The sequence below is a fragment of the Neovison vison genome, chromosome 2, assembly GCF_020171115.1.
Source record: "Neovison vison isolate M4711 chromosome 2, ASM_NN_V1, whole genome shotgun sequence".
Lineage (NCBI taxonomy): Eukaryota > Metazoa > Chordata > Mammalia > Carnivora > Mustelidae > Neogale > Neogale vison.
In genome coordinates this window covers 1,191,687-1,219,394 of record NC_058092.1, presented here as the reverse complement: position 1 = coordinate 1,219,394, position 27,708 = coordinate 1,191,687, and the positions used below count along the sequence as shown (strand labels likewise).

Genomic DNA, 27,708 nt, shown 5'->3' with positions numbered 1-27,708 from the left:
TGGCTCCCAGGTCCCCGCGCGTCGCGGACATGGCCCCCGCCGCCGCCGGCCCCGCGCAGGTCGTTCGCGCGGCGCAGAAAGACGACTACTACCGCGGCGGGCTCCGGGGCGCGGCGGGCGGCGCCCTGCACAGCTTGGCGGGTGAGCCCGGGCCTGCGGCGGGAGGGAGGGGACCCCAGCGCGCGTCCGGCGGGCGGGGGCCGCGGGGCTGGGGGCCCACAGCGGCGGGAGAAGCGGCTTGTGGCTACGCCGCGTCGCGCTCCGGCCTCTCTGTGCCGCTCTCGGCGCTTCGCAGACGCCGCCCGGTCAGTTCCGGACGTTCCCGGGGCGGGCTCCGGCGGTGCGCCCCGTGTCGCGGCGGAACTTGGGGGTCCGTGGGCGCGTTTAGCTCGTCTGAGGTCGCCCCGGGCCGCAGCCGCCTCGCTGGGGCTCCGGGTCGCCGCCCCCCGCCCTGCGCTTGTGGCCGGTCTGGGGCCGGGACGGTGGCCGGGGCTGCGGGGTGGGGGTGGGGGTGGAGGCCCTCCGGAGACCCGGCCCGGCGGGGATGGCGAGCAGCGCGGACGCCCGCGCGGGGGGCAGACTGCGCTGTGGGACGGTCTCAGCCTGTGGAGCGGCGGCTGGACCTTGGCGCCCGAGGAGCCGCGCAGGGATTGGACCCTAACCGCCCGCCCGGCGCCCTCCCTCTCAGGTGCGAAGAGGTGGCTGGAGTGCAGGAGGGAGGTGGAGCTGCTGTCCGACGTCGCCTACTTTGGCCTCACCACGTTTGCAGGTAGCCCCGGGGCCCCCCCGGAGACCAGGGGCCCGGAGGTGGGGTGCCAGTGCTGCCCGCAGAGTGAGAAGCTCCTGGAGCTGCTTCCCGGTGTCCTGGACTGGCCCAGATGCAGTCTCCGGAAGGAGGGGACCCTGGGGCCCTCCCCTGGAGGAGAGGCCAGGCCTGAGCCCCAACTGGAGCCTCCGAAACTTCCAGGGTGTCACTTCTGAGCCTTTCTCTGTTCCTTTTCGTGTTCCTGGGGATCTTTGCCCTCGACTTTGCCCAGGGTGCCCGTGGGACAGTTTCTCTGTAGCTGGGTTCTGTGGCTCGACGGGGTCCTGGCACTAAGCCCGGTCTCAGGGCCCCAGTGGAGCGTCATCCTTCAGAAAATGCGGGCACCTGACAGCAAAATGCAGTACAGGGAGAAAGAAAAGGATGGCAGGCCCCTGCGTCAGTTGCTTAGGTGGGTCACCCCCACACCGTCACCCGGCAGGCTACCAGACCCTCGGGGAGGAGTATGTTGGCGTCATCCAGGTGGACCGGTCCCGGAGCAGAGTGCCCTCCAGGCTGCGCCGTGGCCTGCTGGTGGTGCTGCACACCGTCCTGCCCTACCTGCTGGACAAGGCCCTGCTGCACCTGGAGCTCGAGCTGCAGGCGGAGGCCGACAGCCCCAGGCCCTCGCAGGGCAGCCTGGCTCTGGGCGGGCGTGGCCGGTCGGGAGCCGGGCACTGGGTGCGCCGGCACACGGCCACCCTGGCGGAGCCGCAGAAGAGGATGCTCCTGCGCGCGGTGGTGGTGCTCAGGCAGGGCCTTGGCTGCCTCCAGCGGCTCCACGTGGCCTGGTTCTACATCCACGGGGCCTTCTACCACCTGGCCAAGAGGCTCACAGGAGTCACTTACGTAAGTCACTGGTGCTGTTGGGACTTGCTCGCCTCTGGCTGCTGTGTGTTCAGCTTCCAGCGGCGGGCATGGTCACAGGGCTGGAGCCGGGATCCTCTCCTGAAAAACACGGTTTTACTGCATCGTGTTTGCTGGCGGACCCTGGAGAGTCAACCCTGAGGGAAAGGCTCGTCTGCCTCCTGCCGCCGGCACTTGGAAGACGCCGGCCCCGGGCTCCAGGCCCCCAGGCCCACGCCCCCTCCTGCACAGCTGCCCTGCCGGAGGCTCAGGTGTCGCGGTGCCTCGTGTCACCACCAGGACGTTTCCTGGACTGAGCTTGCCAAGGAGTCCCACCTTTCATCCTGTTTCTGTCCTGGTGCCTTTGCTTCCAGATTCACATGGGAAGTCTCAGCTCGGGACCCTGATCACGAGGGTCACCCCCTTTCTCGCTTCACTTGGCAGCACCGTCCGGAGCACCTGCCTCTCCGGTCCCGCCTCAGCTCTCCGTGTGCGCACTCACGAGAGCCGCCAGCTCGCCGCCCCAGCACTAGCTAGGGTGTATGCCGAGCCGCCGCAGCAGAGGGGCCAGACGCACGGCCTCGACCCAGGCAGAGAGGGTTTTGCGCTCCTGGGGTCTTCTCTGCACGGACACGTGGGGCCTGCCTGGCTGGGGGGCTCCAGCTAACGGGAGGGAGACCAGAAGTGGACTTTCCCTTCGGGGGTGTGGTCCGATGTTGGGCATGTCACTAGCCGCGGTGTCACACCGACGGTCTCCCACCGACGGTCTCCCGTCACTAGGGGAGCCAGGTGTCCTCCAGGAGCTGCTCTGTTCATGTGACGGAGAAGCAGGTTAGCAGCCGTGCCTGTGCGGCTTTTCCTCCTGTCCCTGGGCTGCCGTGCTCAGGACTCCCTGCTGGCACTTTCCTCTGAGCTGTGAGTCCCCCGATGCACGCCCCCCCACCCCTAGATCATCGCCTGCAGCCGTAGGGACTGGACTGCAGCCTTGGAGCCCTGTGGCTGTCTTCCTCACCGTCGCTCGGCACTCGCTGTCTCCTCCAGAGGGAGGGCCTGAGCTGTCCAGCAGCGGCCCCCGCCTGCGCTCAGACCTGGCGAGGTGCTCCTGCCCCCCTCACTCAGCAGAGAGACCCCGTGATCGCGCTCTGTGCCCCCTTGTGCCAGGAGGGCAGGTTTTGGCCTCGTTCGATGGGACACTCTACCGCCAGGGGGTTGTGCCAACTGATCATGTGACTGTCCCTTGGGTTCCCCGACAGCTTCGCGTGCGCTCTCCGGCTACAGAGGACCCGAGGGCTCGAGAAAGCTACAGGCTGCTAGGACTCCTCTCCCTGCTGCACTTGGCCCTGTCCGTGGGCCTGCAGCTGTATGGCTTCCGGCAGAGGCAGCGTGCCCGGCGGGAGTGGAAGCTGCACCGTGGCCTGTCTCTCCGCAGGTGTGGGGGGAGGGGGCAAGGCAGCCCTGCGGGGGTGGGGGCGGGGGCAGCGGCAGGGGCTGAGCAGCCTTGTGCACAGCACATGTGCACCGGCATGGCAGGGACGTCGTGGTGAGATCTTGTGTCTCCTTGCCCCGCCGCCAGGAGCCACGCGGACGAGAAAGCCGTTTCCAGAAACTCCACGTGTACACTGTGCCTGGAGGAGCGCAAACACCCCACAGCCACACCCTGCGGCCACCTCTTCTGCTGGGAGTGCATCACCCAGTGGTGCCACGCCAAGGTGGGTGTGCCCGGGGTCAGCAGCGGCGGTCCCGGAGCGCCGGCCTCACGGGCGGGTGTGCGGGCCGGCCCAGGCGGCTGTCCAGGAATCAGGAAGCCTGTCCCAGGTTTGTCTTAGGATGGACCGCATACGGGACGTGCCTGCAGTCAGGGGGTTCCAGTGGCGCGTCCAGAGGCATTGCTGGGAGGTGGGGACAGCAGCCGGGCCATGCGGTTCCACTCCTGGAGTCGCCCCAGCCCCGCCGCCACTCAGAAGCCCTGCCGACCTGCAGGAGCAGGACCTTCTCTAGCCGGGCGGATGCCCCGCCGGGACGGCCTGCGTGGGTGGGAGCTCCGTTCAGGGTCGTGCCCGTGGCCAGAGCAAGGGCCGCCACACTGTCTCTTCCAGCTGCGCCGACGCCCGTGCGGGGTGGGGTTTCTGGGCCCCCAGCAGCCCTGCCGCCCAGGCCCAGCCCAGATCCAGCGTTCTCAGGGCTGAGGGTCGGGAGGGCCGCACAGGTGAGGTGGGTAGACGAGGGGTGGGATGTGCTCCTCAGTCGAAACCTCCTGTTCTCACCTGAGGACCTTCACCTCCGGCATTTGGCCAAGGGGCGTTCCTCAGAGCCCGTGTCTGGGGTTCACAGGGGCCACGGCCTCAGCCTGGCCGCCGTCACTTAGAAACAGCACCACGTGGGTCCCCTGGAGTGTCCCACTCCGCCTCCACTTTGGGGCTCCTGCTCCCCATTTTGAGGGAATCCCCCCAAGAACACAGGCGCCGGCTCCCATAAGCAGGTGGCCCCAGGCAGGAACGCCTAGTGGGAGATGAATGGACCTTCCTGGGGACAAGAGGGAATCCAGCCTGTCCTTAGGAGCGGGGCCCCTGCGACGGAGCCAGACAGGACCCCACACACTCCTGTCAGCACGACACTCTGTAGCAGCCGAGTGGACAGACGGCCGCCTCCCTGGCTTGGCCTCTGCTCCCAGCTCCACACCCCACTACCCCCGGGTTAAGGCCCTCCCTTCAGGTTTGTGGCTTCTGAAAAAAATGCTTTTTTGAAATGGGTTTTCATTTGAAGTGGAGAGAGATGTGTGCCCCTCCGTTACTGCAGGTGCCGGTGGGGGGGCCCGTGCTGGGGGCCGCGCTGGCCACAGGGTCCCTGACCCTCCTCCTCCCCTGCAGGCGGAGTGCCCCCTCTGCAGGGAGAAGTTCCCCCCTCAGAAGCTCGTCTACCTGCGGCACTACCGCTAGCCCAGCGGAGGGCAGAGGCACCGGGGAATCAGCATCAGGAGAGAAACCCCGTCAACTCTCAAGGTCACTTTTACTTGCACAGGAATCTCCTAACTCTGATTTTCTTTCATGTCACGTGAGAAACTACACGAGCAGCAAGGGGACAGAAGCTGGACCTGCCTGCAGGGTGGCAGGTCTGCGGTCCCTGTGCCGAGTGTGGGCTGGCACATCGCCGCTCCGTCGCCCCGAGCCCGCGGTGCAGGTGGCGAGCAGCCGCTGGGGCAGAGCCCGCCAGGGGGTCCGCTCCCCCGCCCCCACCCCCACGGTACATCTGGGTCACTTCTTCAGGAGCTGGATTGTTGGACAAGGTTGTTTCCATCCCGTCCCCAAACCACACAGTGGAACGTTAGTCCCAGAAGTGGGACCAGCCGTTCATGTGATGAGAAGAGGAGTCTGTATCGGGCGCACAGCGGACGGTTGGGGTTTGGCCCAAAGGGGCAGTTGTGGGAACAGCAGACAACGGGGCTTACCCACTGGTCAGTCCTCCAGCCCCGCTGACCTGGAAACCTTGCCCTCGTCGGCAGGGGCAGGCCGCTTGGTGGCTCGGGCACGTCCGCTCACAGGCGCGGAAAGACCCCAGGAGTCAGGTGTCCACCTGCAGCACCTGGCTCGTGCCTTTTCATACACGGTCAGGTTTGTCTGCCGTTCTGGAGGACGGAAGTCCGCATCTCGGCCGAGATCTGCCTGCCCAGGGCTCGGGGTGCACAGCCAGCCTGCAAGGGAGGTTCTCCACCTTCTTCACGCCTAGCCCACAGCTGCCTCTCAGAGCTGAGCTCTCCCTGAGCCTGGGCAGGCTGGCTGTTCACGCCAGGTCACCGCCATGTCCAGCCTACTTCCTGCCACCGTTTTGTGATCTTCAGGTCTTTTAAAGTATTTAACTTGTGCCAGAGACTGTACTTTGCCATGAGCTTCCGTAAGAAACGAGTTCCACAGAAGCGTGGGTCTGCTAAGAATGTCATGAGGGTGAACGGAAGGTCCCATTTCGTAAAGGACGAGAACCTGCGGTCAGGATGTCCCATGCCCTGTGCGAGGCTGTGGCCCAGGCTTCCAGCAGAGGCCTGTGCAGACCACTCCAGGATCTGAGTGGACACGGGCACCCAGGGATGCATCGCTCCACACTCCTCGGCTACTGCAGGCTGGCCACCTGAGACAGGCCCCCGTGACCACAGGCCAGACTGAGTAGGGGCCTCAGGAGGGAGGCTCCACACTTCCTGAGGGCCTTCACGGACGCCTGACCAAGCGCAGACAATTTCCTATCACTTAGGCCTGAGCATGTAGCAGGAAAACGGTATGAAAAACAAGCGTCCAGCGTCCCAACATTCAGGTACCACGGTGTTGTATCAAAGGCACCGGTTCAGGACATCATTTAAATGCCAAGATTAAAATACGCGATCAGGTACGTAAAAGGTTTTCATATGGCCTCCTAGAAGCGAGGGGAGCTCGATCTCAGGTAAAAATTGGCCCCAAAAAACCAGACAGTAACGCATTCAGTGCCTACAACCCCGAGACGGACGGGAAACCGGGCAGAGCTCCGAGTCCGCAGCGCCTGGGACCAGGAGGCGGCCCACGGCCTGCCCCTCGCCGCTGGGCCCCAGGGACTGGCCCAGCGCAGCGCCTGCTCACGGGCGGCAAGCTGTTGTGTTTCAGATAAAGACTCCACAAGAAAGGGGACACTGTCTTTAATAAAGTTGGAATTAAAAAGTCACTTAGTAAAATGTTTACGAGTATTTGTTTTTATCACATCAAAAAAGTTGACATGCGGGTCAGAGTTCTGTTTTCCCGTAGAAAGTGAGAAGCCGTGTGTTAAAACCCACAACGGGTCTACCCTTGCCAGCGTTTCTGTAAAGGGGCCACTGCGTGAGAACAACTTCAAATTAATCAAAAACAACTCTTCAGGTATCAAAGAAATGTGTCAAAATAATTCCAAACAATTAAAATAGAATATATATATTTATAATTCCAGGCCCTCAAAAGCAATCATGGTAATTAAGAATAAAGTTTTGAGTCATTAATGATAGAGACCAACGTGAACCATCTCTGGTACCAGAGATGAAACTGGGAAACTGGCATTAGAACCCCCGAGTTACTGGAAATCACCTTTCCAATGTTCTTCCAACACGCAGGAATCAGGTTCGCGTCCTCCTCCAGCTGGGTCACGGGGCCAAGGGCATCCGGGCTGGGGGCAGCTGGGCACAACCCGCAGCTGCTGCGCAGGTCTGCTCCAGGCCGCCCGCCCCTCCCCACGCCCCCACCTGACTGTCCGCCCAGCCAGCGGTTGACTAGAATTCTGTCCATCTGAACACTTGAATGTCACTGAAAAATAAATCAATGCAATTTGGTTTAAATGTCAGTTTCTTCAAGAACCTGATATTTCAGTTACAAATAATTGAAGCTCCTTTTTAAAAAGAAAATTCGACTCCCTCGAAACCAACTACTTTATGTGCAGGAAGAAGGCATTGTTACAATGGCTCAGAACCGTCCTCGGGCCCCGGCGGTCCGGCCGGGCATCTAGCTCGCGAACGTCTTGCCCGCGTCGTCCTTCCCCTTGTACGTCCTCTTGCCGTGCGTGAACGGGATGTACCGGTACTTGATCATGTGCTGGGGACAGAGACACTCACTTCAGAGCGGCCTCACCATGAACTACGTTTCCTCCAAATCTGAATCCTGACCCTCTCCACGCACAGGGCAAGGAAACCAGGGAGCCAACCAGCTTCTAGTCCCCTCCCCACCGGTGACACAGCAAAACCCTCCCGAGCTCACTGGAAATTCCAAGGGTCTGGGAAAGGGGTCATGACCCCATGCATGCAGGAGGGGCCAGGCCAGGGGGGCTGGGACCCCTACGACACCCCCAGAGGCGTGGGGATAAAGCCGCCCTGGGAGCCATTTGAGAGTGATGTCGGCGTAACACTCGCTGGCGGGTGGGCCCTGGGCTCTGAGCCCCCAGGACGACGTGCCAATGAGGCCAGCATGGCAGACCCGAGGGCCTCTCCCACCGGGCCCCCAGGGAGCAAGCGGTCTGGGGGGCGGGGACAGCTGCACCACAGGACACATCTGTGTTGGCCCTTGGCGGCAAGGGGCCGTGCCATGCCCCTGTGGCCCAAGGCTCTGTGATGCTCTGTGATGCTCTTGATGCACAGTCAAGACCCGAGCGGGGCTCTCAGCGCCCACCCCGCCCGCACTCACCTTTATTTGCCTCTTCATGGTGATGCAGAAAAGCATGATGAAGTACATCACCAGGATGGGCCAGAACACCGGCACGTTGAACGCCTCAAAGAAGGTGCAGGCCATGGCCACAAGGATGCCCTTGGTCGCCGCGTGCCTTAAAGCAGGGGAGGAGGTCAGCGCGGCCAGCTGCCTGGCCACCTGGGGCCACGGCAGCATCCCTGCTTGGGGCAGCAGTGGCGCGGTGTTTCCTACAGGGGGCGCCACGCGGAACCACAACACGGCAGTCCCTTAGTCCCTCGAAAGCCCCCGTCACCTTCCAAAATTAGAGTATGAAACGTTCAGTGAAAACATGCAACTGCTCAGGCCGACACGCACCTCACGTCTGCCCCCTGGAATAAGCCCCAGGCGCCCGGCAGGCCCCACCCCCGGACCGTGCACTGCTGAGACCCCGGGCCCCCGGGCAGCCCCCTTCAGCTCTGCACCGAGCCCGTTGGGCTCACGGCTCTACTGAAAACACTCCTTGGCGCTCCCGCTCCGAAAGGCCAGCTTCCTCGGAGTGACCTGCAGGGCCGGCCTGTCTGCCGTCAGCTCCCTGCCCGCAGTGCCCTGGCTCCAGCCCTGCACACCCGACGGGCGGCCTGCAGAGTGCTGCCACATCCCACACCCAGCACCAAGAACACAAAGATGGGGCAGCTTGTGCCTTCGGCTTTTGACTCCAACAAATACAGGACAGATGAGGGCACAGCCTCCATGGGGTGGGGGTCAGCTTCATGCACGACAGCAGGATCACCCGTCCACCTGTCCCATGCGTCCTTGTGCAACATCACACAGATGTCACCATCTCCGGGAGGCCTGGGGGACAAGCCAGTCCCATCCGAGCCCCACCCCAGCACGCTGGTGAAAGCAGGTCTCCCCAAGGCTGCGTCCACCCCAGAAGGGCCCAGCCCTGCCTCTGTGCGGACACCCCGAGCAGGAGGGCAGGGGAGGCGGTGGGAGGAGCAGCACACAGGCCGGCCAGTCCGAGCAGGGCCGCCAGAGCCCGTGTGCGCGTCCTTCCAGAGGCCACGTCTGGACATACCCAGGACCCTCCGCCCAGAAGCAGCCTCTCTTCTGCTGGTTCCAAAGAGCCACCAGGCCCTGGGCTCGCCTACAGAGGTCCCTGTGACCTGCCTCCACGCCCCACCAAGCACTGCGACTCACATTTTGGATGAATGTTCAAAATACACACCATAAAACTCTCGTTTTTGAAGAAGTCTTTGCTGGCGAACTAGAACAAAACCCCTCTGTTCTCAGTCTTATTAGCCACACTGAGGACAAGTGTCTTTCTCAACGACCCTCAGGAATGAACTCACCAAAATTTAAACTCTGGAAGCCTTCGAATGAAGGGCCGGAACTCCTCATTCTGTTTGGTTGGTAATGAGGGGCCGTCATCTGAAAGGCAGAATCTCCGTGAGACAGCGCGGGCGTCGCAGCCACCTGCCCCCGTCACTCCGGCTTCTGCACTAGTGGGCCTCACGCGTCGCACACACGTCTTTGTTATTTAACCGAACAGAACATGGGAAACCTTCAACCGATTTAGGAATCAATTCATTGCTTCAGAAGATTCAGAATAGAATTTCTTTTTTAAAAGAACTACACATTTTAAACGACTGCATAAAATTAAAATGCAGACCGATTTCCAGACACACGTCAACTGTAGCACACAAAGGGACACGGAGAAAACGAGAACATTGACGGAAAAGGAACGGAGAGACGCACAAAGCTTGACCTGCTGAGAGTCCAACTCAGGACAGCTACGCCCTCCGGCACAGTCTCCCCCCACGCTGAATCCCCTGGCTGAGCCCCCCCCAGTACCCCCAATGCGGAGCCCCCGGCTGAGCCCCCCACACTGCCCGGGATCCAGCCAGACGGCCCCAGCCCTCCGCAGGCAGGCGCCCTCCCCAGCTGCACACAGACTCCCAGGCCCACAGGGCAGCTGTCCTAGTCCTCGTCTAATTCCCTCAAATGGCAACAAATGCGAGTTGTGGTTCCTTTCAGGTTTTCCTCAAATGCTCCACAGAGAAAAGCCACAGGCTTCTGGTTAGCATCTGAGCAGCCCGGGGAAGACGGCGAGTGCCCAGGAAGCACTGGGGTCACAAAGAGGAATCCACGGTCAGGCAGCTGCACCTGGGTTCCCACAGTGGCGACACGTGCTGGCAGGAGGGACCAGGTCCCCAGGTCTGTACCCCACCCCCCCTACCCTTCCCCAGCTGGACAGGCAGGTGCGGACATGGCCCTCCTACCTGGCCCAGGGATGGCCAGGAACAGCTTGAGCCAAGAAATTTTCAACCCATCATCCCTGGAAATCAGGGAGCGTCACCACCCTCAGCCCAACTGTGTGTGCTCAGAATCCCAGGGGCACTACTGGGCACAGCATGCTGCCCACAGAACCCTCCGGGCCCCCAAGAAGGGGGCCTACCCAAGGGGGCCTATGCCAAGGGGCATAGATAGGACGCGAGGACAGTCCTGCCCCTGCTCCCACGCACTCTGCCACGCGACCCTGGCCAATCTGGTGACCCAAGGGACCTCCGCTTCCTCATCAGCAACCCAGGGTGGCAGGAACGCCCACCCACGACATGACAGAGTTGAATGACTCAACCTACACCCCGGTCTATCATCACCGACGTTCTACATGCACTTTAAACACCAAGAGGACCTAGTCTCAAAAGTTCAGACTTCCAAGGTTTCTAGAGAAAATGAGGCCGTCTGTGAAGTGCACAAAATCCCGAGCCCCCCGGACAGAGCCGAGCAGACGGTCTCCACCGTACCTGAGTCCTCCATCAGGGAAGGGTCCACTTTGGGAGAGAGGAAGGCTATGAAAAGATTGAGGTGGTAGATCCCCAAGGCGTAGGTCACGATGTACCAGCCCTGCAAGAGAGGAGCCCCCGGTCAGAGCCGCCGCCCAGCCCCCGCCCCAAGCAGCCCCAACGTTCCCAGAACTCGTGGCCTTGCTGGAGCTCAGCGTCAAAGCGTGAACGACCTGCTCCCCGTCCAGAGACTGCAACGAGGCCAAAGAGGCACAGTGACCACGCGCGATGACCGTCTAACTCCGGGGACTGTGTGCGACAATGGACAAGCCACGGGGCAAAGAACCACCTTCTGCAAGGGCCACGGGACCACCCGCGCACCCGAAGCCGCCAGCTCCCCTCCAGAGCTGCAGCAGGAGGGTTTCCTTAGAGCCACGCGCCTGAGCCGGACCGCCCCACGGGGTGGGTGCGGACCGGGCACTGAAGGACGCTGGTGTGGACGCCGGGCCCAGACCCTGCCTCACGGACGGCTGCCTGCACCGGTACACGGGATCTGAGCCACCCGTCGGGACGCGCCAGCTCGGACGCACAGGGTGGGCCCCTCACACCAACACACGCTGGTCAGGGCTGTTAACGGCCTTTGCCCAGGAGAAATCCAGAACCAGAAAAATCAGGAAATCAAGGAGGAGGTTAAAAAAACATGGAGGGGCGCCCGGGGGGGGCTCAGTCGTTAAGCCTCTGCCTTTGGCTCAGGTCATGATCTCGGAGTCCTGGGATCGAGCCCCGCATCGGGCTCCCTGTTCAGTGGGGAGCCTGCTTCCCCCTCTCCCACTCCCCTGCCTGTGTGTGCTCTCTCTCAAAAAAATAAAATCTTTAAAACAAAAACAACAAACAACAAACACCACCACGGCGGAGCCAAAAACCCTCCTCAAAAGACGCCAAGAGACGGGGGCACCAGCAGGGCATCACGGACCCGGGATTCGGTTCATTGAAAAGCATCAAGTTCACCTGTCAGCCCAGGATGCGGTGCATCATCAATCCTAAAAGCCCAGAAACTGTGCACAGACACGAGGAAATCCTTCTGCCTTCGAACTTCCCAAGTCTGGAAACTGCGGACAGGATGTGGGGGCTGAGGGGCTTCCCACCGCAGAGCCACGCCTGCGGCCGCAGCAAGAGCACACATGGCTCAGAGGACAACCGCGTCCCCACGCCACCTGCAGCCCTCTACCGAGGTCTCCGCGTCACTCGTCCCGTTGGAGGACGGGCCGAGTTCCCACGCAAACAGCCATGCTGACGACAACCACGGTCAACTCCAAGTCGATTGTAGCCAGGCTGCGCCACCCGGACCCCTCCTACCCCAGAAACCAAGGAGAAAACCCCCGTGCCACCCACGGCCACACCTGGACCGCGTGGAGATGGCAGGGGCTCGGCTCCCAGCCCACACCTACCTGCAGCAGGTAAACTCGAATCATGTAGACGAAGCTGAGGCCCAGCGTCACCAGCCATCGCACGGCGGTGTACGGTGTGGACTTGTCTAGCCAGGACTGATAGATCTAGAAAGACAGGGGTCACACGCTGTGGACCTCACAGCGCACTTCCTGAGCACCGGCTTTGCACGTGACGTCACCAACGCAAAGCAGCAACCACGAGGACCCCCAATTCCTGACACAGGCCCACCCCTGAAGCAGAATGAGTACAGAACCATCAGCCCGAGGGGTCGCTATGGGGTCACCTAACTTCACCCCGAGAGCAACGAAGAACGTGGGCACCTTACAGGGGGCTGAGTCTGTGGGTCCCGCGCCTCCCGGCCCCGGCCCTGCCCAGCAGCCCCAGCAGCCCCAGCCTCCGTCGGCCACAGCCTCATCTCCGGCAGGTGTGGAGCGCAGGCGCGGTGGGCAAAGAGCGCCGAGTCTCCAGAAGGAATTCTTGGTTTCACCCACACAGGCACGTGCGCGTGTAAGCACATGTAATCAGCAGACGTGCGCGAATTTTAATTTTATAGTTAACTTTTCAACTCTGAATTTTTTACGAAAAACTTCTACTGTTCAACCAAAGCAAAAGTACTCGCCACCTGGCCTTCAATAATTACGAAGTTTTCCAAACGTTCTTCTCTAACTTTAAAAACACACGTTTTTTAAATTCTAAGCCAAACGTCAGTACGTGCAACTGCTGACCCAATCGGACGCCCGAACTCCGGTCTGACGCGGCTTCAGGCACCGCTGCCGGCGCCAGGCCTCCGCACAGCCCACGGGGACGCCCACAGGTCAGCGCGGAGCTGGGCCAGGGCCCGCGGAGGCAGTGGCCCCGAGAGAGGACGGTAAGCGCATGGCAGCGGCCACCGCCACCCCGGAGCTAAGAAGCGTTTCCATGTTTTTAAAGGTTATTGGGGGACAAAAAAACCACCCAAGTGTATGTCAGAGCACACGGGTGGCCTCCAAGGCCTAAACCGCTGTCTGGCCCTTTAGGGAAGGACAGAAGACGCCAGCACGTCTGCGGCCGCGGGAACGTGGAAAGGGAGGCCGGGAGAGTGGGCGGCCGGCGCCCCCGCAGGGAAACGTCCCGAGGTCAGCGGCTTCTCACTCCGTTCAGCTCGTCCGCTCATCTGCCAGTCACGTCTTCAACGCACCCTCGAAAACCAACCTGTCCGAGTCTTGTGAAAAATCTGTACACCACGGAAGGTTTCCCATGGACCGAATCTCCAACACTGTCACCTTCGGACATTCTGTAACTGAGACACAGACAAGAGACTTTAACTGAAAACGTCCAGGGCTCTCGTCACCTCGCCCCATTTCCACCAACACGACCGAGCAAGCTCTCCCGGTGCTCGCTACTTCTCTCCGGGTGTCTTCGCCGTGAGCTGTCCAGAAAAAGAAACCAGCAAGAGGGCCGCCCGCGGCGATCCGCCGCTTAGGTATCTGCCTCGTGATTTTGGCTGAGATCGTGACGCCAGGGTGGGGAGCCGGAGCCCCACGTCGGGCTCTGCACTCAGCGGGGAATCTGCTTCAGATTCTTTCTCCCTGTGTCCCCCTCACCCCCCGCCCCCCCGTGCTGAAACAAAACTTGGAAAGAGGGGGGATGCCCCGGCGGAGAGCCAGAATGGTGCGGCACTGGATGGACTTGTGTTTCTGCGAGCGCCGCCTGGCCTGCGCACTTCCCGCTGGTCCCCAGGAGCGGCCCTCGCTGACCATGGAGTCCTGTGGACACATTTTCCCTGGGGCTGGTCCACACCACAGGCCACTGCACCCATGTCTCCCTCCTCCTGCCTATTCCTAGGGCTCCCCCCAGCAACCCCTCTCTCCAGGCCCAGGGCTCTGTCCAGGCTGCTCCCCAGGGCACCAGCTGTGCAAGTCCTGGCCTCCTCGAGGCCTGGCCCTCCGCTCCACGAACGCCACCCGATCCCCAGGATGGAGCCCAGGCCCGGGCCCCCGCTGGTGGCAAGTGGAACTGAGCTACGCGCTCCTGACTATTTCAACGAGCTGCTGTGGGTCGCAGGAGGAGTTAGCGGACGAGAAACCCGACGACCCAGGGAGCTTAATCACCCGTATCTGACTAAGGACGAGTCTCAAACAGTCCAAGCCACTGGCCAAGGTCAGGAGCGGCCGTGCCAGACCTCAGGCTCTCTGTGTGACCACACTGCCGCCCAGCCAGACGACGGAGGTGCTGCGGAAGACGCCCAGGAACGCTCAGCACCGGCCCCCACTACCTGTGGGCGGCGCCTCCCCCGACGAGCACCACGGCAAGGTTGGGGCCCAGAAGCAGACGCAGACTCCAACTCCACGTCCGTGCCCCAGGCTCCTGCGCTGTACAGCGTGCGGCCGCGGTCTCCTCGCCCGGCCCTCGGCGCTCCCAGATCCAGAGCCTTCCCATGCACACAGGGCAGCGAGGCTCATAGTGGCCGGAGGGGCCCCACGGGCCGCAAGCTGAACCCACACCTGCCCGGGCCGTGCTTCTGCATCACACCCTCATGGTAAGCGCTCGGGACACCCTCTATCCGATATGGAGTCCACAGGCCCACGGGACCCTCGACCTCCAGCGGAAACTTTCAATCCACAGCTGAGCAACTGAGACCATCTGGGCAGCCGCCCCGCGTCCCGTCACGTCTGCATTCCAGGTGTAACTGACTCCACCGACACCGCAGGCCGGGCAGAGGGCCAGGCGTGTCCAGGAGGAGACGGGGAAATGCCCTTTGCCCTCACGAGACGCAGGAAGAACGGATGACTGAACCGAGCTGATGACTCACGGCCCCGGGGCCCCAGCTCCCCAGGAGGTGCACTTCCACACTCAGGTGAGAGAACCCTGTGTTTCAGGACGGGCTGGACCGGAACGCATTCCCCGGGACGGCCGGCCTCCCGGTGCAGGCCACAGGCCGGCAGAAAGCTAGAGCCGCGGGCGTCCCTGACCTGGGAACCCGCACAGGTCAGCTCCTACCTGCCCACAGGCCCGCGTTCACCGGCAGAACGCCGCCGCGCAGACGGAGGCAGGGCAAGCCGTGGAGCGCGCGCCTGGCGAGCCCTGGACGCACGCACTCTGGCCGGACGCCTGCTTCTTTCAGAGGAACGCGCAGAGATCACGGCAAACACACGTCCCGCGGCCTCTGACACGCTCCACGTCCACCGGCAGCGGCTCCCCCCGTCTCAAGGAGAGGGTCACAGTGATGTAAAGCAAGCGCAACCTCCCTCCAGAGTCCAGTCCGGCCACTTTCGAGCAGGACGGCCGGGGCGGCCCCTCACTCCATCCTGCGAAGCGGGGTGACAGCACCTCAGCACCTCCTCAAAGGCCCCCCGGGGAGTCAGCTGAGCCTGAGGCTGGCGGGGGGAGCGCGCCGCCCGCCTCGCACGGGCCACAGGGGAGCCCCTTCCCTCTGCTCAGCTGGAAGGTGGCCTCTGCCCCGAGGCCTGCCTGGCCAGCAATGCCTGAGTCACGTCACCTTGTTCTGACTCGGGCAACAGTCAGTCTCTGACTTTCACCGTTTCTCCACCTCCTATCAGCGCGCCTCTCCCGCCTGAACCTCTGGGCCACGGCTACCTGCTGCCCCTAGATAAGCCCGGCCGGCAGCGGGCAATCGGCAGGTCACCTGTTGGACTTCACTGTTCCATGCGGACACACGCGGGCACACGGGGACGAAGCAACATCACACCATTCCCAGGACACACCGACCGGGTCACGCCCGAAACCCTGCACAAAACTGTGCGCCGCGGCCGGGGCCCTGCCCGGTCCGCACGCCCCCAGCGGCCAGCGCCGCACTTAGAGCATCCGAGCCGGCGGCCAGGCATCCGGGTCGACCCCGCTTCGCTCCTCCTCCCGCGCTCCTGCCAGGTGCGGTGCGGGGCAGGGCCACCGGCGGCCTCCGGTGCGTGCCCTCCGCTGAAACGCCCTTCCAGACGCCACACGCCTTCCCGGGCCAGGGCTCCTCCCGCCTCGGAGCGTGGCCGTCCTGGACGCCCGCGCCTGGCCGCGGCGCCCCCGGTGACCACGGCGCCCCTGGCCATGGAGCTGGTCTCGCTCACGGGGACTCCAGCCGCCCTACTGAGAAGGATCTCGGGGAAACTTCGGGGCTCCCGGGCCGCCCCTCCTCTGAGGGCACGAGGAAGCGGGGCCCCGAAGAAGGCTCGGGGCGAGGGCGGCCGGCCATGGGCACCGTCGGACGCGAAGCTGGCCGGTGGACGTGGGCTTTGCGGCCGCGCTGTGCAGGGTCTCCGGAGATCACCTTGAGCGACCCCACTCGCCGCGTCGACGCGCCCCTACCTGAGCCCCACGGACGAGCCCCGGGCTCGAGGACCGACGGGGAGGAGCGCAGCCGACCCCTCCCTGCGCGCCCGCGGGTGGGGGCGGGGGCGGTCCCTACGCGCCCTCGGGGTTGGGGGGGGAACCCGCGACCCCAGGCCCGCCCGGCCTAGCCCGCCGCCCCGCCCGCCCGGACACCCGCCGCCCGCCGGCACCTCGCCGCTCCCTGCGGCCGAGCGCGGTCTCCGAGGGCCGCGGGAAGGAGGACGCGGGCAGGCGGCCGCGCCGGCGCTTCGCACGGTCGGGAAGAGCCAGCCGAGCACTTCCGCTCTGTCCTGTGCGGCACCGCCTCCGGAGCCTCCAAGATGGCCGTCGGGGCGGAGCCGAGAGCCTCCAACCATTTCCGCTTCCGGTGCGGGGCGCCCGGGCCGTTGGCTGGGCCGTGCCCTCGGCGGAAGGGGCGTCATGGCGGAAGCGCTGCATGCTGCTCATGCGTCGTTGCCTCTAAGGGCTCCGGGCCGGCAGAACTCCACTCCACAGATTACTATCGCCCAAGGGGTTGGCCCACGGGCCAATGGAGGAGAGGTTTGCGGTTGCTAAGGAAACCCGTAGCGGCAAAATGGCGGCAGCGGGCGGCCGGAGCCCGAGCTGCAGCCAGCTGCTCCAGGACCCGCCGAGGCGGCCGCCGCGGGACGGTAACGGCTGCGGGCCGGGGCCGGGTCTCCGTCCGCGATGCGGGGGGGAAGACGGGCGCGGTCCCGGCGGCCACCGCGCGCTCTCGGCCCCAAGCCCAGCCGGCGGCTCCCGGGGAGCCCCGGCGCCCCAATCCTGGGAGGGGCGGCCCCGCGGCGGGCGGGCTTCCGAGCTCGCGGAGCCGAAGAACCGTGTTGGGGTAGAGCCCGAGCCGCCCTGCGGCGGGTGCCGGAGCCCGGGGACTCGCACGCTGCCCGCGGCGCGGGGCTGGGGAAGGCGCGCCCCGCCGTGTCCCCGGGGCGCGGGTGTGGATTTTGTCCCGGGAGCGCGAGAGGCCGCGGGGATCCGTGCCGCCCCCTCAGCCGGCCGCCGTCGCCGCTCCGCACGCCGCGGCCCCCGGGACCTGCCCCACGCGCGCGGCCCCCCGCCCCCGGGGCTCGCTGGCCGGCCCGGGACCTGCCTCACGCGTGCGCCTCCCTCCGCTTGCAGGCCGCGGCGTCTACGTGTACCCGAACCCCTTCTTCCGCTACGACGGCGAGTGGAGGGGAGGAAGGACGCACGGTGAGGCTCCCCCGCGGCCGCGCGGCCCCGCACCCGAGCCCGGGGCGACCCCACACGGCCTCGGCCCCACAGGGCCTCTCGCTGGTGCCGGGAGGGCCGGTCCCCGCAGGCTGAGAGCTCACCGGGCGGCACATGCCCTCGCGGGGGCTCGGGGGCACCCCGGGCAGGGGAAGCCCCAGCCTAGACGTCCTCCTGGGGTTAGCCAGTCTGTCCCTGCCCAAGTGGACGGCGCCCTCGTGGTTTATTTTGACGAGTGTGTTCCGCGGGTGCGAACGGAGACGTGCGGGGCTCCCGCGCCCCAGGCTCCGAGCGGCGGCGTCCGCGGTAGCCGAGCCGTGGGACGATCCCGGCCTCCGCCCCGGAGACCGGAGAAGGAAGACGCGGTCCGTAGTAAGGACGATTGCTCAGCCGTCTGAAACAGGAAAAATGAAAAAACCCGAAATCTTGATATTTGCAAGTATGGGGAAGGAGCTAGAGGGTATTACGCGAAGGGAAATAAGTCAGGAAGACAGAGGGCCTGTGACCTCACGCATGCACGGATCGTAAGAAACAAAACACGCTCGGAGGGGAAATAACAGTAAGACAGAGGGAGGGAACCCGCGGGAGGTGCTGAGCTCTAGGAAACAGTGAGGGCTGGGGCGGGGGCATGGGGCAACGGGACCAGCGTGGAGGAGGCACCTGGCGGAAGGAGCCCTGGGTGCTGTGTGCAGCGGACCAACCCCTGAATTCTACCCTAGGGACTAGTCCACAGTGTACTTACCTAAGTTGAACTTTAAAAAAAATTTTTTTTAAGGGAGAGATTACCTACTTCTATGGAAAATCTCAGCATTGAAAGGAAGTCCTGAGCCTGAGCAGCCAGAGCCCCCCCCAGGGGTGAGCCCCGACATTCCCGTGTGGACGCGCTCACAGTGTGACGTCTGTTTGGGGATTCTGCCTGCTCACGTCCCTGCCTGGTTTTCCGCTGGAGCATTGGTCTTTTAGCATTTTCTCATGTGAGCTCTTTTTGTGTCTGCTTTTGTCTGAAATCTCTGCTTCTCTTCCTCTGGGCCAGACGTGCAGACTCATGTCTGAGACCCTTGCCAGAGCCTGGCCTGGACAGCAGGGTTCCCCCTTTTTATTTTTACTTTTTATTTTTATTTTTAATTTACTTCTTTTTAAAAAAAAAAAAAGCTTTAATTAATTATTTGACAGACAGAGATTACCAGTAGGCAGAGAGGCAGGCAGAGAGAGAGGAGGAAGCAGGCTCTCCATGAGCAGAGAGCCCAATGCGGGGTTCGATCCCAGGACCCTGGGATCATGACCTGAGCCAAAGGCAGAGGCTTTAACCTACTGAGCCACCCAGGCACCCCTGTTCCCCCTTTTTAAATGTTTTCTTGAGTGCCACCCTGTGTCCACAGACTCCGTTTCTTCCGGCCCTGGTGCTGATGGAGGCCGGGTGACTGCCGTGTCCCCTATAAGGAGGTTAGGATGGGGCCTCCCTGCACTTGGACAGTGCTGCTGTCATCCTGGCTGAGACAGTGGGTCTTAGTTATGTGTCGAGAGCGTTTTTATGGAGAAACGTGCATGTGGTGAGTTTGCAGAGAGCAGGCCGAGCCGAACACGGGCCTGAGAGCTTCAAAGCCCAGGTCTTCCCTCAGGGAAACCATTCCCGCCACGCGTGGGCAGCGGGGGTTTCTCCGACTTCGGTCTGACTTCACATCACGATTTCTTTCCCCAGGCCAGGGCAAGCTGCTGTTTAAAGACGGGAGTTACTACGAAGGCGAGTTTGTGGACGGGGAGATCACAGGCGAAGGCTGCCGACTCTGGGCCTCATCAGGTTAGGGGGAGGCGGGTGCAGGCATGCTGACTGCTCTCTCACAGACTGTCTCTGCTGTAAGGTGTCCCTGGCTTCTGGGTGCAGAAGCACCTCCATTTGTGAAGCGTGGGCCCCCCGTTTCCATCATGTCCCCCACGTCAGCAACATGCCAGCCTAGGGCCGGGGCAGCCCCTCCCAGACCTTCTCGGGCAAGCGTGGTGGTGGTTCTCCCGTGGAGGGAAGCCCAGCCCCACAGGTCGTGACCCACAGAGGCCTCTGCCCTTGGGCCCCGGGATGCCGCAGAGGAGATCTGCACCCACACAGCCACGGGCCGGCAGGACCGAGCCCACCGAATCCTAGTTTCTCCCGTTCGCCGCAGTGAGCAGGAGATGGGGAGACTCGCCCACGTGTTCTGAAATGCCCCCATTGCTGCCCCCGTTGGTCGGGGCTTGGAGGGGCTTGAGAGGGACACAGGAGCAGCTCTAACCCCGACCGCCCTTCTCCTCGTCTGCCCCAGGGGACACCTACTCTGGACAGTTTGTCCTGGGAGAGCCTCAAGGATACGGCCTCATGAAGTACAAAGCTGGCGGACATTACGAAGGGGAGCTCTCCCACGGCCTGAGAGAAGGTCTGACGCCCACAGGAGCCGAGTGCGGCCGGGTGCTCTGTGGGGAGCCCTGGGCCCCAGCGCCCCGCCCTGAGACCTGACTCGGGGCCTGACGTCCGCCCGGCAGAGCCGGCGGCGCTCTTCTCTCTGTCCCCAGAACCACGTGGGTGCAGTTCCGTGGGGGGGCCGTGGCCCGGGGACCCTGCCTGCTGGGGCTGAGACCGTAGGGCGCGCCTCAGTTCCCTGCTGTGCTTAAAGCCCAGCGGCTCAGAAAACTGCCGTTGAATTACGGGCCTGCAACCCCAGGGCTCCGCCGCCTGCCCCGGGCTCGGCGAGGCGAGGCTTCCGGCCCCACACGCGGCCACCCCTGCAGTGGCGGTGCTCAAGCGGGGCTGGGGGGTCCTGGACCCTGGCCCAGAGCCTCAGTGCTGCTGGGGGGCGAGAAGCGGCGGGTCCTCTGAGGACGGGCTGCTGGACAAAGCCAGTCAGGAGGGCACAGGCTGGGGGCGAAGCAGGGTCTGTCCCGGTAGGGGGGGGCGGTGTGCATCCCCGGCCACGGAGACTGAAGCGCTGGCTGTTGTAGACCAGCCCCCAGAGGCCAGCCCCGCAGCCCCGCAGCCTCCGCGTCCTCACACGGGGGAGGGGCGCACGCTCCCAGGCATCTCGCACCACACAGTGAAACCTGTTCTCACACTTGTGTTTCTTTTTCTTTTTTTGAGATTCATTTGTTTTAGAGAGAGAAGGCATGCCGGCAGGGGTGGGGTGAAGGGGGAGACTCTCAAACACACTCCCTGCCCAGCGTGGAGCCTGACGTGGGGCTCGATCTCGTGATGCTGAGATCATGACCTGAGCTGAAACCAAGAGTCGGACCTTCCCCCAACAGATCCCCCAGGTCCCCCGTCCTCTGGCCTTTAGACCAAGGGCCTCTGAGTTGGTCAGTGGAGGCCCAGCACTGCCCTGTCTCTGTGAGACACAGTTTCCCGTGAACTGACACCACGGCAGAGCTGTGGGGTGGCCCCAGCCAGACAGCAGGGCACTCCAGCCTCAGATGCTGGGGCCTGGGGGAATTTAAGGGGCGCCCCTCCCACCCTCGCTCAGCGCCTTTGAGAGCTGGACCCCAGAAGCATTTTCACAGGCGTGACAGTCCCTGGGGCCACGCCGAGTCACAGTGCTATCTTCCCCGGGCGCCCCTGGCCTGGGACGGTGACCTGGTTCCTGGAACGGAGCTGACCACGGCTCTCGTCCTAATCCACCGCCGCTCTCTGGGGGCAGGAGTGGAAGCAGGGTCCCCCACAACAGGAGGCAGGAGGTGACGCTCGCTGCCCTGGGCTCCCTCCCTAGGACACGGGCACCTGGTGGACCAGGACGGACAGGCCTACTGGGGGTCGTTCCATAACAACAAGCGGCATGGCCAGGGGCACATGGTCTTCCGGTGAGTATGCCCCCGCCTCCCCGGGGCGTCTGCAGCCCTCGGGCGTCTGAGCTCTCAGCTCCTGACGCTGGTTACTGGTGCGTTCAGTAGGGAGAAGCTGACTCTGCCGGGTAAACGCCTGGTGGAAGCTTGGACGGCGGGAGGGCGACGGGCAGGGCCTCTCTCGGGCACCCGGGCGCGGTGGGCCTGCCTTGCCGTCGGTTGCTCGCACATGATGGCGCCACGGCCACGTGTGGTTCACAGCGACTTTTCCTCAAGCCTTACATGCCTGCGGGCCGGGCGGGTAGGGTCGCCGGCCGCTGCCATCACTCCCCGCCGAGCGCCGGGGCCGCCTGCCCGTCCACAGCAGGCCCTGGCAAGGCACGAGCTCACGCCATCTGCTTGGGCCCACGTTTGCCTCGGGCCCGGTGGCGCGTGCTGAGCCCCGGCCGGAGGAGCAGGGCTGAGTCAGCGCTGCCACCTGGCCCTCCGCGGTCTGAGAGCAGCTCCTGTGTCTGTGTCCCCAGGAACGGTGACAAGTACGAAGGCGACTGGGTCCAGGACCAGCGTCAGGGGCACGGGGTGCTGTTCCGTGCTGACGGCTCCACCTACAAGGTACCTGAAGACATGGCAGGACCCCAGGCTCTTGGGGGCCCCGCTGGGGTCCTTGTGCCACCCGGACACCCTCATGGGGCACCTCGGTGCTGCTCCTCCCCCCCCCCAAGGGCCAGGGAGGGCGGCCGCCCCGCCTGTGAGGAACTGAGGGAAGGGCCCCGGCTGGCCCTGTCTTGCCCTGTCTGGCTCCTGTGATGCCCCACACCCTGCCGTGTCACCTGTGGGAACGGGGTGATGCTTCTTGTTCCCTTGAGGTCACCCTTGGGGCCAGTGACGGGTTTCCGATGAGAAAGGCACACCTCGATAATGTGAGGGCACAGGCGAGGGTGCGCATCCCTCCTCATTGCGCAGGCCGTACCCCTAGGGTCTGACCAGGGCTGCGGGGGGGCAGGATGTACAAGCAGGTGAGGGAAGACCTCACTGGGACCCCAGAATCCATCATTCATTTTTCTTATCGGACACTGGCCACGTGCCCAGCTGGGACCCAGCGAAGTCGGGGCTGGCGACGTGCGTCTCCTGCGGCAGTTGGTGGCCAGAGTGATGAGTCGCCCCGTTGGCCCCGCAGGCAGCTGGGGGCTTCGGGCCTGGCCAGCCTCGCTCCTGTGCCGTTCTGTGAGCTAAGCCCTACATGGTGGCGAGAGCCTCCACGGCTTCTGGACGGCAAGGGCGGGGCGGGAGGGGCACTCCTGGGGCAGGAGGGCAAGGGCGTGGTCTGGCAGGAGGTCCGGGAGGGGCCCAGGGAGACCCCGGCCTCCGGGGCTGGAGGGGGATCGTGAGGGTCGCAGGAAGTGCTGGAAGGAAGCAGTGGTCCACTCTCTGCGTCTGAAGGTCCCTCCTTGTTCAGAGGGCGCTGCGGCCATTAGGAGATGGGAGGGGATGTAGAACAGCCTTGGGGTTCGGACGGAAGCCACCAGCCTCATTGGCAGGTCGGGTGTCGGGGCAAAGACCAGAGGAAAAGCAAGGGCGGCCTCTGGATCTGGGACCTGAGCATCAGAGGAAGGCGGTGCCCGGAGTTGAATCCCGCGGGGAGACGGGAACGCCCACGTGTTACCGTGGAAATGGGCAGCCAGTGGAAGGCCCCGTGGACACCCCCAGAATGGACCTGGGGCCAGCCCGCGTGGCCAGGCTCCTCGGGAAGGGAGACTCGTGTGTGGTGACGTCGCCACGGTGGCTGCGACGCCCCTCCTGAATCTGGGGCCACAGGAGCCCAGGTGCCGCTGCACACGGCCGTTCACGCGGGTCCTGCCGCTGCGGAGGCCACATCAGGCAGCCGGGGAGAGACGACGCGGGGTCCAGCTCCCGCAGCACGGAGCCAGACAGGAAGAGTGGCTTTGGGCCGAGAGTGGCAACAGAGCCGGCAACGTCGCCCAGTCAGCAGCTGGTGGGGTGCCCGAGGGGGCAGCTGGCGTCCCTGCCCCGTGCAGCAGTGCTCCGACGCTGGCCTGGAGCGCAGACGGCCCAGGAAGGCTGTACCCCGGCCTCGGTCAGGGCGGCTGGCAAGGGCCAGCGTCCCCGGTGCGATCCATGTCGCTGCCACCCCGCTGCTCCTATGCCAGGGGCCGTCCGCCCAGTCTCACAGGGCCAGCCCTGGGGCACAGCACGGGCACCTCAGACAACCGTCCATGGTTCTCCAGAGCTGCAAAGAGGGAGACACGGGGGGCAGGTCTCCGTCCCCTGCTGCCCCGCCGTGCCACAGCTGGCATCCATGCCCACGTGCAAACCAGCCCTCGAGGGGCCGGGGAGGACAAGCACCAGAATATTCACGCCACAGGCACCGGCCTCTGTTCCTAGCCCTTCCCCCCACAGATGAAGACACAGGCCCAGTGGAGGGGCGGGGAGTTCCAGCCGGGAGCCCCAGTGAGAGTCAGGGGGCGGCTGCATGGCCTCCGACCCGGGTGGGCCCCCTCACAGCCGGTCGGGCCGGCGGAAGGAGCACCCCGTTCTGCTCTGCGGACCCCCCAGCACTGCCCTGTTGCTGGAGGCTTTTCTGGCCCTCGGCGCCTCTGCTGCCCGCCGGGCCTCACTGCAGGGCTGTGGCTGCCCCCGGGGCCCCCACGCAGGCCTCCCCTGCGTGTCAGGGCTCAACCCAGAGGAGACCAGGGCCGCGGCTTTCCACACTGCAGGCCGACCCGGGGCGCCCACCTCCTGCCCAGCGTTCCACCAGGGGGCAGCCCAGCCCCGGAGCAAGGCCGCCCGGCAGCCCTCACGGGGCCTTCTCCGGTTTGGGAGACATTTTGCTCCGACTCGAGCGCTGGAGCCCGATTCCAGCCCGAGCCGCCCCAGGCTGCTGCCCCTGCTGGCCAGGCTGCCGCCGTCCCCAGGTAAGGAGACGTCCACCCGGACGGTCGCCCTCAGAGTCACAGGCTGCTCTTTCCTGGCCTGCAGACCTCAGGACCCCCACACGCCCTCGAGGGAGGTGACGTGTCCTCGACGAGGGGCACCTCCCACAGGAGTCAACACGGAAGGCTGGTCGTCCGGCCACGTCGCCCCCAGGATGCAGACCCGTGTCCACATGCATTTCTCTTTGCTTGGCAACCTCCCAACTTTCCGGGGCGTCGTGCCCTAGGACCTGGGACAACCGTCCGGCCGCCTGCTGCTGTGAATGCTGCGGGGACGCCGTCCTCCGTGGTGCTTGCCGTGTCTGTGGGCCGCCCCAGCCACGCGCGGCGGCAGGGACGTGTGCGGCCAGCTCGCCACGGCCCGGACGCCGATGAGACGACTCCAGTGGCACCAGGTCCCAGAGGGCAGGCGTGGGGGTCCCTCACGGCATCCTTGGTCCTCTGGCCACCTTCTTAACCAGCTTCCAGAAGGCCGTGCAGACGGGGTACGTGGAGAAGGGCTGAGCCCAGGAAAGCCACACGGCGACCTCAGACTCGGAAACCTCGGACGCGGTGCCCTTGGACACCCGGCGCTCTCCGACACGGCGCGGCCACCAGCGTTCATTCTGGAGCCGTTGGGAGACTTCGCTCACGGTCTGTCTCCCCGCCTGGCCCATGGGGAAGGCGCAGGCTCCGGGGCCCGCGCAGGCCTCTCCGCGTTGCAGGGACGCCTCACGCCTGACCTCCGACCCCCGTTATCAGGGTCACCCCGTAGCCCGGGCAGCGCGGGAGGGAGCTGGGCGCTACCCTAAGGCGCGTCTCGCGCGGTCCGCGCGTTCCCTGGGCTCCCGCGGAGCAAACAGTCCGCCTCCTTTCAAAACATCTCCGTGTATCGTGAATCGGGCCTCACGTGAAATTCGCGCTGTTCCCGCTAAGGGCTCGCGGCGTGCAGCACAGTACACTGTCGTGCGCCCGTCCCCACCGCCCGTCTCCAGGACGTTCCATCTCCCAGACTGACGTCTGCCCCCAGGAAACACTAGCCCCCGACCTGTGGCGTCCACCCCGCCCCTTTCTGTCTCCGCGGATCTGACTCCCGGGGCAGCCGCGCGTGCGGGGAGTCCCCGGGGCCTGTGCTGCCGGGAGCGGCTGGTCTCCCTGAGCTCCAAGTCCTTGAGCTCCGCCTGCCCCTGCCCCTTCCTCTCTCAGGCTGGATAACAGTCCATCACGCGGAGGGACCCGGTGCTGCTCCTCCGTCCGTCCACCCACGTGGGGCTGCTCCCACCGCTGGGCCCTCGTGCGCGCGGCTGCCGGGGTCGTGGGGGGCACAGCGCTCAGCCCCTGCACCCAGGCCTTCGGGGCGCATGCGCGCAGAAGACGAGCTTCTGGACCACGTGGTGGCTCCCGGCTGGATTTCTGGGGAACCCCGCGCCGCTCCCACGCAGGCCGTGCGTCGGTTCCGACCTGTCCACACCCTCGGCTGCACTTGTCCCTCCTGCCCTTGAAGACGGCCGTCCCCACGTGTTCTGGCCCTGCCCACAATCCAGCGCCGACGTTGCCGCCATGGAGGGATGTGGCCTCCCTCCGTCCTTGCTGGGCTCGTCTGCCCGGCCTCACCATCCTTCCCGGCATAGCCCTTGGCCGGACTGCCGGCCCTGACAGCGGCTGTCACCCGGGGAGCACAGGCTCTGCCACACACACGGCCGGGACGCATGAACCATCCTGTGCCTACAGATGTGGCAGGGCCTGTCCACCTCTTGCTTTCTTCCCAGGGAGTGCCGGCCCCCGCATGAGGCCTTCTGACTTTTATTTATTTTTGAGGTAATTTTATTTCCTCAAAGATTAGACAGTAGAGGCCGAGCTGTCCCTTGGCCGTGTCTTGTGTCAGCCGAATCGGACAGAGAACCTGCCAAACCCAGAGAAGGGGAAGTTCCAGGAGGGGTGGCACCTGCAGAGGCGCACTCAGGACCACATGGAGTCGGGGAGCCGGGACACCCCCCCACTCGCACTCCGTTAAGTCTGCCTTCCCGTGGCACGTGCGCCTTTGCCCCAAGGTTCCTGCTGCCTCATCACCAGATTCCCCAATGCAGACCGTTGTAAGGAGCCTTTAAAAAGTTAGTCCCGGGCAAAGTCCACTCCTGAAGATCATGTTCTAGCGTCTTCTGTCAACATAAAAACAACGTATCCCTAAGCCAGAACTGCTTCTCCCTCTCCCGTCACGGGAGCCGCACGGGCTGGATTGGGGAGGCTCATCTTGGAAAGAACGTTTCCTGCCCCTGCTACCCACTGAAGGTTCTGCCCGGGTCACCGCCAGGCTCTGGGCTTGCACCCGCTGGACCACCTCCAAGGGACATGGGGGCAGGCGTGCCCAGCAGCGGCAAGCTTACTGGCTCCTCCAGAGGACGTGGCTGTAGTATAGTGATCCACGCGGGCACAGGGCAGCCGCTCCTAGAGGGACAGCGTTCGGAAATCCCTGGTGGAGCCCAGGAGCCAGTACTGCTCCGTGGAGGCGAGCCACGTCCCCCGCAGAATGGAAGCAGATCCAAGCTGTCAGGGAACCTCGGTGACTGTGCAGCAGAGTGGTCCCTACCGTGTGTCCGCAGGGTGGTCCCCACCAGCAGCTGCCAGCTTCCGGCCATCCCTGGGCGCCTCTCCATGCACGCTGGCTGTGTTTTTCGGGTTGGCTTTCCCAGAGGGAGGCCTGCTGGTTGGTACACCTGCTTGCTGCACGGGGCCGGTGGCCGGCCTTCTGTGCGTCCTCCCCTGCTGGCAGCTCCCAGCCGCCGCTGTGCTCACTTGGGTGTCTTTGGGAATGCCGCTGGCCTTTATGTCCCCAGGAATGTGGGGCCCTGACTGCAGGGGTGCACAGCACACAGGACAGTCGGGCGTCTGGGTCTGCTCACACACAGGAGAGGGGTCGTGGGGGCCAGCTGTGTCCTCTGTGCGGTCCGCACACCAGCAGGCATCAGAAACAGACACAGAAAGGCAGTAGAGCCACAGTGCACACCTTGACAGCCGAGGAACTAATGAGCAAGGTCATGGAGATCGAACACAACAGCCATGAACCTGCTCTTGCTGGGGACACAGATGAGCAGGAGGCACACCTGTGCCCCGACGTGCCGGCCTGCGTGTCCATGGCAACCCCACAGGCTGCCCCACAAGCTGGAGACACAGGCCCCTTGGACAGTCCCAGGGCCCAGGCAGGTGGCCTGGGGCCACATCCGCTTATGTGACCTAACTCCAGACCACCCTTTGTTGGTGTACAAGGTCGTGACCTCCGGGCGGTGGTCCTCTGCTACAGCTCCGAGGTTCGACTACGGGGGAGGCCGTCCCAGTATCGCCCAGGGCAGACACTGGGGAGCTGGGCCATTGGGCCCTCATGCTGTGGCCACCCAAACCCTGGGCCACAGGCA

General features: G+C 64.3%; 3 protein-coding genes across 6 annotated transcripts in view; 2 read left to right on the top strand and 1 right to left on the bottom strand.

Annotated features, from left to right (window-relative positions):
* The first annotated feature begins 13 nt into the window (after positions 1–13).
* Positions 14–6,338, top strand: PEX10 (peroxisomal biogenesis factor 10). Its single transcript, XM_044236961.1, has 6 exons — positions 14–141; positions 689–769; positions 1,245–1,651; positions 2,902–3,077; positions 3,222–3,357; positions 4,516–6,338. The coding sequence occupies exons 1-6, from the start codon at positions 30–32 to the stop codon at positions 4,582–4,584; spliced, it is 981 nt and encodes a 326-aa protein (XP_044092896.1). The 5' UTR covers positions 14–29; the 3' UTR covers positions 4,585–6,338.
* On the bottom strand, positions 6,287–16,660 carry RER1 (retention in endoplasmic reticulum sorting receptor 1). 2 transcript variants are annotated; one of them, XM_044236962.1, is made up of 7 exons: positions 16,514–16,660; positions 13,215–13,302; positions 12,023–12,127; positions 10,596–10,695; positions 9,141–9,219; positions 7,807–7,942; positions 6,287–7,221 (listed from the first exon to the last, which is right to left on the bottom strand). In XM_044236962.1, the coding sequence occupies exons 2-7, from the start codon at positions 13,293–13,295 to the stop codon at positions 7,132–7,134; spliced, it is 591 nt and encodes a 196-aa protein (XP_044092897.1). In that variant the 5' UTR covers positions 13,296–13,302; positions 16,514–16,660; the 3' UTR covers positions 6,287–7,131. The 2 variants fall into 2 exon arrangements, with proteins under 2 accessions (XP_044092897.1, XP_044092899.1); XM_044236964.1 differs by lacking the exon at positions 16,514–16,660 and adding an exon at positions 16,320–16,394.
* A 257-nt stretch (positions 16,661–16,917) lies between these two features.
* The window catches only part of MORN1 (MORN repeat containing 1), a 48,309-nt gene continuing 37,518 nt past the window's right edge, over positions 16,918–27,708 (top strand). For all 3 annotated transcript variants that reach the window (XM_044236959.1, XM_044236958.1, XM_044236960.1), the window contains exons 1-6: positions 16,918–16,993; positions 17,481–17,552; positions 19,270–19,368; positions 19,865–19,975; positions 21,296–21,386; positions 21,893–21,980. In XM_044236959.1, coding sequence (XP_044092894.1) covers positions 16,918–16,993; positions 17,481–17,552; positions 19,270–19,368; positions 19,865–19,975; positions 21,296–21,386; positions 21,893–21,980 — 537 coding nt within the window. The remainder of the gene's footprint in view (positions 16,994–17,480; positions 17,553–19,269; positions 19,369–19,864; positions 19,976–21,295; positions 21,387–21,892; positions 21,981–27,708) is intronic.

Bases quoted from the DNA above. Each gene is read 5' to 3' on its own strand.
- RER1 (XM_044236962.1), bottom strand. From the start codon at position 13,295: ATGTCCGAAGGTGACAGTGTTGGAGATTCGGTCCATGGGAAACCTTCC. The intron at 7,943-9,140 runs GTGAGTTCATTC...CCCTGCTTTAAG, and splicing joins CTTCCAGAGTTTAAATTTTG to GCACGCGGCGACCAAGGGCA. The intron at 7,222-7,806 runs GTGAGTGCGGGC...CTCTGTCCCCAG, and splicing joins CCATGAAGAGGCAAATAAAG to CACATGATCAAGTACCGGTA.
- PEX10 (XM_044236961.1), top strand. From the start codon at position 30: ATGGCCCCCGCCGCCGCCGGCCCCGCGCAGGTCGTTCGCGCGGCGCAG. The intron at 142-688 runs GTGAGCCCGGGC...CCTCCCTCTCAG, and splicing joins CGCCCTGCACAGCTTGGCGG to GTGCGAAGAGGTGGCTGGAG. The intron at 1,652-2,901 runs GTAAGTCACTGG...GTTCCCCGACAG, and splicing joins GGCTCACAGGAGTCACTTAC to CTTCGCGTGCGCTCTCCGGC.